This window comes from Diadema setosum, chromosome 15 (genome assembly GCF_964275005.1).
Source record: "Diadema setosum chromosome 15, eeDiaSeto1, whole genome shotgun sequence".
Classification (NCBI taxonomy): domain Eukaryota; kingdom Metazoa; phylum Echinodermata; class Echinoidea; order Diadematoida; family Diadematidae; genus Diadema; species Diadema setosum.
The window spans coordinates 17,521,075-17,534,191 of record NC_092699.1 but is presented as its reverse complement, the minus strand read 5'-3'; the positions used below and the strand labels follow the sequence as shown (position 1 = coordinate 17,534,191).

Sequence of the window (13,117 nt, the reverse complement as noted above, 5' to 3'; positions counted from 1 at the left end):
AACAACAACAACAACAACAACAAATTGTTTTGTTTCGTGTTCCTCTTTTTTGGTTCTTTTTCCTGGGTATGTTGGAGAAAATTCCAGGGGTCTCTAGAGGATATGAAGAAAAATCATATATACAAAAGCAGTTTCATTACAACTTCCATAGACTCAAAGCCTCTTCTCACATCATGTTCTACGATCGGCACTATCAATCCGTCCTATAACAAAGCGACAGAACTCTGAATTTACCAATACCGTGTTCATGCTTTTATCGAAATACAACACTCCTGTATCTAGCTGTTTTGACATCGATCATGGTTTCACTATTTGTTACATGAACAGAGAAAAAATTCTGGAAATCAGGTTCAGAACAACATCGTTTTGGCTTGTGATCCTGCGCTTGTCATGAAATACCGAGATGGATTCAATCGTGTGGAAGCACACCCTGAACGTGAGATGACAGATCTTAAGGACCCGCCTCCTGTTTCTTCTCCTCGGCTTCCTTTCCCTTTTCCACGTCTGCACCGTCGGCGTTCTTCTCGGAGGGTTCTTCGCCAGACTTCGGGGAATTCCCGGTTCCATCTTCTGCCGCATCCTCGTTTTCTGCAGGCTTCTCAGGTCGGAAGTGTCTGTAGAAAAAAAAGAAAAAAAAAACATCAATTACAAATTATTCAAGATGTTCATTAGAAAAAAACAGCCAATCTAGGACCGTACTGTCATTCTTCTCTCTAAACAACATCATACTGGTCATTAATTTGCCGGGACTTGTTGACTACGTACGTCGAAAACACATGTATTGCAAAGCAAGAACTTGGAGAAGCCGCACTTCCACATAACGTGCCAAATGCAGAAACAATTCGATATGCCATGAATACGCAGTGCAGAAATTCTTTGTTTCACCTAACCTTACAATATTTGTTAAGCTAAGGTCATACACTGTACATGGTATCCTATTAAAGTACTAGATTATTTGCCAACATCCATGGAAATGGGTGGGTATGTAAAGTTCACATGTCTCATTTCGACATCAGTACATCTGGATTGTAGCCTCGCATTGGCAATAGCAGATTGCGAATAGAGAACCAGTAATGAGCAGGTAGTGAGTTCTTGTGTAAAGCTATTCACAAGACCCGGTACTCCTCACACATGTCACAGTTCGTTACTGGAATTTGCGAGTTGACGATATAAAACTCATCATCTGCGATCAAACTTTGAAAGGATCATTAATTTGACGGACATTTTTTTACATCGCGCGTTTTGTGTGAACATTCCTTCAAATTCGTGGCACTGATACAATCGTACTATCGATTATACAATATACATGTAAAACTTTAGTACTAGGAATTGCAGATATGAAAGAGTTTATACTGTTTTGTATGAAAATACATCGTATCAGGATAATTATACCCCAGAGGACAATTACCCCCCTCCCCCCCCCCCCTCCGCTGAATCCTGGTTAGTGATAAGATTAGAGTAAAGATTAGGGCTAGGGTTAGGATTACGTTCAGGATGAGGATTAGGGTTTGGGTCAGGGAAAGGGTCTGGGATAATTGCCCAGATGGCAATTGCCCTAGACCCAAATACATTATATGCGAGACAACTAAAGGGAAATTCAGTCTTACCTGTACACCCTAAAGGCCACTGTCCAGCTAGTGAAGAAGATGATACTGAAGGGACCGAATATCATAGGGTAGATGATCATGCGGAGGAACAGCGGGAAGTTGTCCTCGTAGGAAAAGGCAATCAGGGCCAGGGCGAGCCCGACGTGCTGGGCGCCCGTCTCGAAGGCGATGGTGCGGCTCTGCTTGTGCGGTTGCTTGCACATGCGCGCGATTCCGTAGCCGAGACCCCAGCCGATCCAGAGGTGGGCGAAGGCGGCGAGGTAGAGCTTGGGTGACGACGACCAGATGCGGGGGTTGATGTAGCTGATGATGAAGATGCTAACGATGATACCGAGCATGCCGATCAGGCCAAATGGCTGAGATGACGAGATAAGAAAACGAAAGAAAATAGTATACTGTATGCCGTGCAAATTTAAGGCTTTGTTCCTACAGAGACAAAAACAAACAAACAAACAAACAAACAAAAGGAGGCAGGATAGTGAAACAACAACGTCACAAAGGCAATACTAGAGAGCTATAGATCTGCAACGCGAACGCTATGACGACGCAGCCTCCCGAGTTGTAAAATGGAAACGGCTGCCTAAAGCATGTGTAGAACACCGTTCTGGTCTGATATAACGTCGCCTTAGGAGATCTGAAGCTCATTAATGTTAGAAACGTATACGTACTAGTGAAATTTCATGAAGAGAACTACATGTATAAAAAAAACAATAACTAAAATGACCAAAAGGAAAAACCAAAGGAGTAGAAGGAAAGAGGAAGCAGCAGTCCTAGTTGTGCTAGAAGATGCTAACGTGACCCCCTCCCCCCCCCCCCAAAAAAAAGAGTAGGAAATAAGAAGTAGAAAGAGAAGATGGGGAAGACGAAAGGAAGAAGAAAAGGATGAAGCAAGGAAGTGCGGTAAGAGGAGTGAGGTGGTGTTTGCAGTGGTGTGAGTGGCAGTCGTGGTAGAAAGAAGAAGATGGAGAAAGCCAAAGAAGAGGGGAAGAAAACCATCAAGAGAGGAAACAGAATTAATGGGAGAAGAACAGAATAATAATGATAAAAGTAATGATAATGATAATACGAAGAAGAAGAAGATGATGATGATGATGATGATGATGAAGAAATAGGAGGAGACATGAAGAGAGGCATGTCAAAGGTCACGGGATCAGCCAGCCCTTATCTTCGCCCTACCTTGCCGATGAGCGTGGCCCATTTCTTCGACTTCCATCTCACCAGCATCCCGATGGCGACGGGACCAATGATGCAAATGAGGGCGACGATGATGTCCGTGTACGGAACTACGGCAGCCCCGTCCGTCCAGCGTCGACTGTAGATGAAGAGGTTGAGCGGCATCGAGACCATCGCAAAGAGCGTCGAGATCGTCGTCATGATTACACTACGTGAAAAACAATGAAAATTGATTGAATTATTTATCGTATTAACGGAGTTCTACAGTTTAGAGGTTAACTGGAAGTGTGATGCAAAGCCATAAGTTTGAAGCATGCTGTTCTCATAATATTACAAAACAACAGCAACTAACAGTACCACCATTTGAATTCAATGTTACTTGAAAATTAACCAAAATTACAAGAAATATTTAAACAAAATAAAATGCGCTCTTATCGAATATTTCAAATTATTTGCCAATTTCTATTAAGTGGCTTTGTAATTGTACATACCTGGCCGAGAAACCTAAGAATATAGAATCTTATATTGGGATATTTATGATGTAAAACTGTAACTGTTGAGACAGGAAATGTACATAGGTACATTATTGTCCGAACTTGACTCGTGAGCATCAAAAATCAGTTCTTGTCAACTGGCTGTAAGACTGTTCTGGCAATATCATTATTATGATCTGCGGGAAAATAATTTAACCTACTATTATACTAATAAAAGAAATAGATCCGTGTTGATGCTGAGTCTTCTAGTAGTGAAGCTTAAAGTACCATTTGCAAACATTGGGATTATTCAAAAAGCACAACGAGCAAAGAGCGCTGGACAAACCAAAAATGTCCACGGTTTCACATGTCTCACTTTAATTGTATATATGGGACTGGATTGCTCATGTGTTATTTCACGCACAAGTACTTCATAAAATTTAGTGATAGATGATTTCGAATCCCTTGTGGTACGAGAGGGGTCATGAGATCGAGTCCTACCAGGTACCATGTCTCTAGACGAAACAAAATGTTTACCGAACATGTCAACGCACCATCTTTGTTAATACAGCTGCTGCTGCCTGGTTTGAGCAACCTGCAGTGACCTGAGTAAGTGGACCCACATCATTTAAATCCACTATTTGACTTTCGCTACAACTAGCCACCAACGCACCTGAGGCAGATATCGCCATCCGTCCAGAAGGTGTAAATGTTGGACGTCGTCCCACCGGGGCACGAGGCCGTGATCAGGTTGCCGATGGCGTACGGCATCTCCATGTCGAGTATCAGGGCCATGATGAAGCCGATCAGAGGCATGAGCACGACTTGGCACAGGAGACCGACCCCGATGCCGATAGGTCGCCTCATCTGAACGGAGAGGAAGAGGTGTAAAGGTGGAGTATGACACTGATGTCGACAATACAACAACATCACGGACAGGTTCCCAACTATGGTAACTGGTGACTGACTGGTAATACATTTTACACGCCTTTGAGGCATATTCCATTTTCTACCAAACGGTTATCGGAAACCCCTACAAGATGATTCCAAAACAATGAAGGTAGGTACAGTGTGCTCTATAAATCGCCTGCTGAGACCGAAGATCCCGGGAGTCCGGAACTTCGTCAACTTTGATTTTTATATTAGACTTGGTAGATTGTCTTGTTAAGTGGTCGTCATCGCAAATTTGTGTCATTATTTTTGAGCGTCATCATTACTAGCGTAATTGTCGAAATCAATTCATTATCATCGTTATCTATTCTATTGTCATTACCATCATCGTCATCGCATAACATTCTCGTTGCTATTGTTATTTTGTCATCATTACTGTTATCATTGTGATTATCATCATCAACATCATAAGCGTCTCATCATTATTGCCAGCACCATGCTAAAATAATTTATATCATATTTTTGTACCGTATAATTGCAATACAAATAATTTCCGTTCTAGCCAGTTAAATTGAGCTATAAATGGAAAAAAAGGGGAACTGAGGGGAAAGAAGCAGGAAAAGAGATAGGCGAGAATACAATTATCGGCAGTTATGCAGAGTCAAGACTAATTATATTGGTATTGGTATATCAAAATCTAACCAGTGATAGCAGATATGGTTTGAGTGCTAGAATCAGTCCGGCGTATGAGAAGTGTGAGGGCCCAAAGAGGTTCTTTGTAAGGGGCCCGACCGGGGGCGTGCACGAGGATTCTCTGATCGCGTGTAGAGAAAATGTGCCTGTGTTCCTATGTGGTTTACCACTTGTCATTAAAAGTGCAATCAACTGTGATGTCTTCTAGGTGTTGGTGCTTTGGGGCTATATTTAGCAAAATTTTCTCAACATCAGGGTCCCCGTGACCTTGTAAGCCCCTATAAGATGTTTGGGCTGTAAGTTTTTAGCATTATCATGAAACCTTGTCGCACGATTAAATCTGCGAAGATATCAAGGCAAGTCTGCTGTTGTTGGAAGACGTGACTTGATGAAGCATGTAATGGTAATTTCTATATTAATGCACGAAAACAAGAAGAAGAATGAAGATTAAAACGGGGAGGCGATTAAAAAGGAGATGAAGAGAAATTGTATCATAAGTTACTTACTAGTATCGGACAATTAAGCTATTGAATTCGCCTGTACGGTACTTTCTAGCTAGTGAGATAGTTTGAGTTTATTAATTTGCTTTGCTTATTGTTTGTTGGTCAGTCTATTTGTGATATCATTTGCAGGCAAGCAAGTCGAACTTTAAAGGCCCTCCGTGAGGCTTCTACACGTCATCTAAAGAACGTAAAACCCCATAGAAGATAATGACTTCAAGAACTACCACAAGCTGCATGTATAGAATCTAATACATTTACTCTGTGGTTCACCAGCATCGCATCCATTAACCTCTCAAAGTCTAGATTAATCATTGTTACTATCTTGATGTCCTTCGTGGCCTAAAATTGTTCAGCGTTGTGCTCGTGGTTTCCTTTTGTGTGTGTGTGTGTGTGTGTGTGTGTGTTAGTATTCCTTCCTCAGCCATCGACTATCCTAGATGACCTAGCATTACTGTAGTTGGTGCGCACCTGGTGGTAATTCTACGTGCCATTAAAGTGAGTGACAGTCAGTATGTCCTAGTAAGTATTATGTGCCATTCCCACGAGGACGGAAGTGATTTATCCGAAACAAGGTTGTACGTGTGCTTCCCAGAAAGAATAGATGAATCTCCCTCATATATATGAAGAGTTTGTTTGCAAAAACCGATAAGTCCATTTTTGAAGATTTTGAAGTACGGTCTCTGTCATAAAGTACAAAATAATACCTTGTAAATGATATATTGGTCACTACATATAAAGGTACATTTTTGAAGTTATGGTCAAAAGAAGCAACAATTTTCTTATTATTCTCTTTATTTTTCTTGACCTTTAATCGCAAATATCTCCATTTAGCAAATATGGACTTATCGGTTTTTGCGAACAAACTCTTCATATATATATATATATATATAATATATTCCCCCCTCTGGTTACCTCTGGTTACACTGAAATCTTTGAATTTTAAATTTAGGTGGCTCGAAAAAAAAAAAAACCAACTAATAATAAATATTCCCATTAAAGTTTGGCTGCCAGATCGGGTCACAAAAAGATAGTCTTCTTGGAATTTTGGTGGTCCGACATTAATTTCTAGTGGACCCGGGCCACCAGGCCACCGCTAATATCGAGCTTTGCATACTTTATTATAGTAATACATATAGAAATGGTCCTGGCTTAATGGATGAAATATCATTACTAGTTCATTGTACTCACGATGACTTTAAAGTCCTTCAGTTCAATGGCCGCCCCCATGGCCACCATGGTTAGCCCCAGCGTGATACCAAGGATGCACTTGTTAGCCAGTTTCAGCTCCTCGATGTTTCTGTGCCCTCCTCCTCCTCCTCCTCCGTGATCAGAGTCGTTCCTCCCTGCTGCGTCGCCATGGTGATCTTCGTCGTGACTGTGGGTGTGGCAGTTGCTGGGATCCGCTCCGGCCCCGGCCGCGTCCGTTGCCATCTGTTTCGTGGCCATCATCAAGGTAGTGGCGGCCAGCTCTGTAGCCGCAGCTACCGCGGTTGCTAACGTCGCGTTCGGCATTGTCCTCTCGGTTGGTCCGTGAACGTCAGATTTTGATCACCTGATTTGCCTGGTGCTACAAGGAGATATTTACAAAGAAAATTCTTAGATAGTTCTAGATTCTGTCTAGATTCGATTCTCATTTTAAAACTGTTCAACATCATTCGATAAAATATATTTTGTAAGATAGCACAATATTCCATGACTACCAGAATGAAACCTTGTCGCATGAGACATAATTATCGTACACCCCTTGGAAGAAACCGATTGAATTTGAGTCATCTACATTTTATCAAATTTGAATACAAAGTGAATTATTTCTAATGGCAACCAACCATTGAGTGTTTGAAGACCAGGAAAAAAGGGGGAGACATTGGAATGATGTATCTCAACGTTCAATCTACATGAACAGCAAGAATAGAAGGTTTGTGTTCCACCCTGGTGCATGACAAGAGGTTATTTTAGGTAAATCATAATCATCACACGAGGTTACATTTGAAGATCAAAACTTCACCGCACAAAAGAGAGATTACACAAACAAGAAAACAAAGCAAAAAAAAAAAAAGAGACACAGGCTTCCTATCTTCAGGTATAGCAAACAATTCAATTCAATTGAAAAAGATTTGGCATTTCTCCAAGGGCATTATACTTAAGTTCATTAAAATATCGGAAATAAATTGTCAGAAATAATGTATTTCTCATGATCTTCCCCTCCCTCCCCCCATCAGCTACATAATGGTTTGAAAGAAAAGCAAAATTGAAATTGAAAATAGAATAAATGACGTCATAAAGGTAAATAGAATGTTGCGTATGATTTATATTTCAGGATCTCCCCTTCCCCCAATCAGCTACGTGATGGTTTGAAATAAAAGCAAAATTGCAATTGAAAATAAAATAAATGACGTCATAAAGGTAAATTGAATGTTGCGTATGAATCTATCTGATTCACAAGCATATAAATCGAATCCAATCCGCTCTCCTGTCTCTTTTTCCTTAAGCCCTTCGTCTCCAAGATAGGATACCTATTTAAACTAGGTTTTACCAAAAAAAAAAAAACAAGCAAACAAACAAACAAACAAACATTTCCCGCTTTTGATCCTTAAAGGGGATGGCTAGTAACTGATCAGTGGGAATGCTGGGGAATGATTGTTCCAATTCTTGTGGGATTCATTTAAGAGTACATTATATATCTATTGTTGTGTGAAAATTATTTGCTTCAGAACGGTCTCATATTCAAGTAATGTGCAGTTTTATGCCCCGTCACTGTACAGGCATGCTTACCTGGAAACATTAAACTGCACATTACCTGACTATGAGACCATTCTGAAGCAAACAATTTTCACACAACAATAGATGTATAATGTACTCTTAAATGAATCCCACAAGGATTGGAACAATCATCCCCCAGCATTCCCACTGATTCCCACTCATCAGTTACTTGCCATCCCCTTTAATAGTTCAAAAACTATATATCAAATAAAAATGCCATTGAATAGTGTTGAAGAGTGTACAATTTAGTTGGAGGTGTTTTGAATATGAAAGCCTATACCAGTTTCATGAAATCCATGATTGATTTCAAAGTTAGGTTCCAGATTTTGGTCAAATTTGAACCCTCTGTACAAAACTTTTGAACTTTACACAGGAACTAATGATGTGTGAGTGTGTACTTACAATGGCAGTGAACAATGGACCTGGATACCACCTTTTCAGAGCTCTGCTCCAAGGCACATGAGTGCTTTATTAATTATTTATGATGAATTGCCCTGGGCACTGCCAGTCTGAATTCATGGCAAAGGGTGAAATAAAATGCATGCACACGAAAAAAGCAAGCACATGCTTCCATGTGCTTGCATACACTGCATTTCAGAATGAAAAAAGACGGCTTTGATGGTGGAATTCCTCATAAATAAATAACAGAGCATTCCCTCCTGGCCATTGTCTGGATGTTAACCACACACTCCATGTACACACACCAATTGACCCCTGTCGTGCCTGTGCAAAGTTAAGTTTTGTACAGAGGGTTGAAAATAGAGCAAAATCTAAAACCTATATAACTGAAAAATTAATGCTGAATTTAATGAAACCAAATTATGATTTCATTTTAAAATTGCTTCTGTGTGAACAAAATTGTACACTATTCATCTATTGCTCGTGTCAATGCCAGTGTTATCTGATGTATAGTTTTTGAACTATTAAGGATCAAAAGTGGGAAATGTTTTTTTTTTTTGTAACACGTAATATGTACGTTGTATACAGTCTGAATACATAGCCAAACCGATTCCAGTAACTTGTTGGTTAATCTCTTTCCCCACAAAAATCACATCCTCTCACTGTTAAACGGATGCGAGTTAAACGATACAATCAATCACGTTTTCAGCTATAAATCTGCGTGACAGGGAGTTAGGTTGACCGTACTAATTCTTCCCGGGGACCTTCGCTGCTGATGTTGTTTTAACAACCTTATTTTTTTTTTTCATTGTCTATAAAGACCATGCAAATGAAATCAACTGTTAAGGCTATCTGATTATCGCCACAGAAGGAAGTTCATGTCAGATCCTAAACATATCATACTGACGAAAGGACCCTTGGATGTTGCGCTGATGTACATTAACCCTTTATCTGCCGATGAGTCAAGTATGCACAAATTTCATGTAATTATGCACAAACTTAAGTTAAGAGGAAGTTAATTAATGTGTCACGCAGATGGTTCATGGGGTACGGAAACTGATTTCTCACCGAACGGGTACAACTTTTCCATTGTTTCCTTTGTTTTCGTTATTTTTTTCCACCCAAATTAAGCCCTATATGATCACAAGCGGTGTCTATGATTCAGAGGGTTTGTGGAAAGATAAAGCGACACGCTCCATCAATAGACACTAAACGAATCCCTTTCAATCTCGAAAAAAAAGCAGAGGCCTCACCCTTGATAACATGAATCAACACGAGATTTCTTAAAGGTAGACGAACTCCTCTACATGATTCGATACAAGTTCAAAGTACTTTCGTTGAAATCATTAATCATTTCAAGCCGCCAACCCCTGGTCACTGTGAAAAGAAGGATCAAGCCTTTTCTTTGCTTACTTCACGTAACATATTTTGTAAGACGGACTTTTTTTTTATCATCTACAGATAATAGATAATCAAACTTTAAGTTGATTTCCCCAAGTCCGTTGCAAACGTTGCGAGAAACCTAAAAAGGCGCAAACCTAAAAAATCTAATTGTGCAGTTTCACGCTATATGGGCTTTAGACACTGATCGTGTCAATTAATTAATGTACGTAGAATCTATATACGGAAGTAATAAGGAATAATTGTGCGGTCAGCGCAACCTGGCAGCAATCAAATTCTTAGGTCACTTCCCCCAGACAATTATTGCTAGATGGAATGTCCCTTAATGATCTCGCGTGTGGGAGTTTGTCATCGTCCTACGTTTACTTTGTCGACTGTTGCGTGTTTGGTCACAGATTGCTATGACAGTTTATTAGTATAACGGCAAGAGGAACTAAAAAGAAAGAAAAAAAAAGCTGTGAAGATATTACAGTATTTCATCGAATTCCTCGTTCCCCGCGTGACCGGAAAGTTTCCGTGACGTGAGTACGTGTGCATAACTTTCACTCTTCATGCTGTTGATAAAACGAGTTTCCATGACTGTGGCGCCTCTGACCCATTTTACCAGAACAGGGCCCTGTTTCATAAAGAGTTGCGATTGATCTTACGCTAGATTTATTGAGTGTAACTCGTTGAATCGAGCGCAAGTTCAATATTGAGCCTAAGTCCCGTTTCATAAAGACACTTACGGTTGATTTCAAGAAAAACTGTCAGTAGATTGAGCGTACGTTGCTTGCGATCAATCTCAAAGCTGTTTATGAAACATAATTTTCTCCAAGCATGCATTCACCATACGCATGCGCGCATGGGACACCGTAGATGACGGATTTCACTGACAGGTCGGATCGTTCTATTAAAAGACAATCTCAATTGAGAATTCCCCGGCTGATCAAAGGTACCTTGTCGGCTACGAAACATAAGCGGTCATCATCGGTGTAGAATTAATTAAAAAAATAAAGATTCAGGGCGCCCCGCCGTATCGAAAACATGTTGATATCACACGCAGAGGCTTGAATTTCAGATTGGCACATACCAGCAGCCGTTCTAGTTGCCTAAAGAGTGGATGTATTATTATAGAAAAGAAAAGAAAAGAAAAGCACGGTGGTATATAGATCCGGATTCTGCAAGTACGCTGAAACTGAAGTCGCTGAATATAAACCATTTTAGCATGCTAAAAAGTATTGATTACAGTTGTTTACCCATTTTTATTTTTTTGGTGAAGACCAGGTCAATCCAGTCTATTATTATTATTATTGTTATTTGTGTTATTGTTGTTATTGTTATTATTATTATTATTATTATTATTATTATTATTATTATTATCATTATTATTATTGCTCATACTTTCATACTGTCCCTATGCCATACTATATGAAACAAAATTTAATCTGTGTCTGCGTAGTCTCTTCCCACCCCCCTGATCTTTCCCACAATTTTCGAAAGGTATTTCAACAGAAGTTGTGTCCTACGTCCAAAGAAACAAGTAGTCAGAATGACGGAAGTATGTAGATTGGTTCTTATTTTCAAACAGAGTTACACCAGAAATATAAGCTTGTGTTCCCCTGTCAAATTTCGATTGCAGTGGCTCCATAAAATTTTTCTGGAGCCTTTTTGTTTTTGTTTTTGTTTTTGTTTTTGTTTTTGTTTATCTTGTTAGCCGATTAAACCCGGAATTGGCACGAGAAACGGCACGGGAGCCTTTTTTGTGCTTGTCAGCGGATTAAACCCGGAACCCCTCTATGAAATTCCTGGATCCGCCCCTGTCAATGTTATTTCATGAACCCGTTGCAGGAGTTAACTACCATGGACAATGAGACACAATGGTCAAGACGAACGCGTCGCAGGTTAATACGTTTTGACGGCTCGATCGGATCTGTAAGGATCGTTTCTGTCAAGTTAAATCTGGACAGTAATACAGCTGCTAAATTTTGCAATGCTCTCCTCAGTTCTAGCATGTCTGTAGGCAATTATGGAATATAAAACAAAAGGAGACCGCGGAAGAGCTCATCATGAATAGACGTTTAACGGTGATGTAAAAATTTATCACGGTCGTCTGGCTAGCTGGCAAAGATATAAACTATAATCTTTCGTTGTAATTCAGGAGGTGCATATTCGTCGTTAGACGGAACAAGTTGAATTTCAAAGCCAAATTACTTGTATTTGCATTTGTATTTGTATTCATTTATTCGTCACTCATGGGATGGATAAACCTTTTCTAATCCTTAGCAAATTGCAGTTTATCGAAAGTGATCCAACCAAAGTAGAACAAAAACAAAAACAAAGCACAAACATGCAGTAGGGCGTAGAAAACACAAAATCAAATAATACATTTGTTTAGCAGATTAAATCGTATTTCTAAAAATTATTATTTTATGCAACTATTGACGTAAAAGACTGAGCTCAAATTAACTGAGATTGTTACATGTAACTATATAAAGATAATGTTAACTACATCAGTCACTGTGGCGATGACAAAAACACCAATGAAGACAGTTGGGCTGAATGCATAAAACAAGCAATTGCTTGTAAGCAATTGCTTCAAGCAAAAGCACAAGCTCGTCTAGCAAAAGGTCTAGCTCAAGCAATTGCTTAAATCCATATGCATAACCTTTTGCTTGCGCCCATACCTTTTGCTTGTCCTGCACAAGCAATTGCTGGCGTTTTTAACAAAAGGGACGTCACGTCTGTGCGAACACAAGAACAAAGGCAAATGTGACAGCATGTACAAGTATATTTGAAAGGGCATGTGTGTGCGGAAACATTTCCTGACATAGCAGAAGAGCTAGGAAATGACAGTCATAATGCACACACAGACGCACACACACATCTATACACACACACGTACTGGCTGATTCCCATCACTGCTTATAGTAGCCCGGATCTACCAGATCTCACCTGGAGAGAGGTCTCCTTGCTCTCCACCAAAGTCAGACATCCTACCTGTTTTTCATCACATTTTGCGTGCTAACCACTGGACATTCTCGTTGTTGAAACGAAAAAGTTTCTTACACTGCTAAAGAGTAATTTCTTGTAGATTTATACCACTACTGCACAAGTGTGGTCTTTGTTTTATGAATGTGAAAATGATACTTAAAAAGGAACGTCCCAGTTAAGCAAAAGCTCAAGCTCATTTTACAGATCTTGGAAAATCATAAGCAATTGCTTGCAAGAACAAGCA

The 13,117-nt window shown here is 39.9% G+C and overlaps 1 protein-coding gene across 1 annotated transcript; it reads right to left on the bottom strand.

The window, feature by feature from the left end:
• Positions 1-385: 385 nt before the first annotated feature.
• LOC140238569 (ileal sodium/bile acid cotransporter-like) lies at positions 386-6,852 on the bottom strand. Its single transcript, XM_072318470.1, has 5 exons — positions 6,529-6,852; positions 3,927-4,120; positions 2,784-2,988; positions 1,608-1,963; positions 386-614 (listed from the first exon to the last, which is right to left on the bottom strand). Exons 1-5 carry the CDS (start codon positions 6,850-6,852, stop codon positions 452-454), a joined length of 1,242 nt encoding a protein of 413 aa, XP_072174571.1. The 3' UTR covers positions 386-451.
• Positions 6,853-13,117: the final 6,265 nt, after the last annotated feature.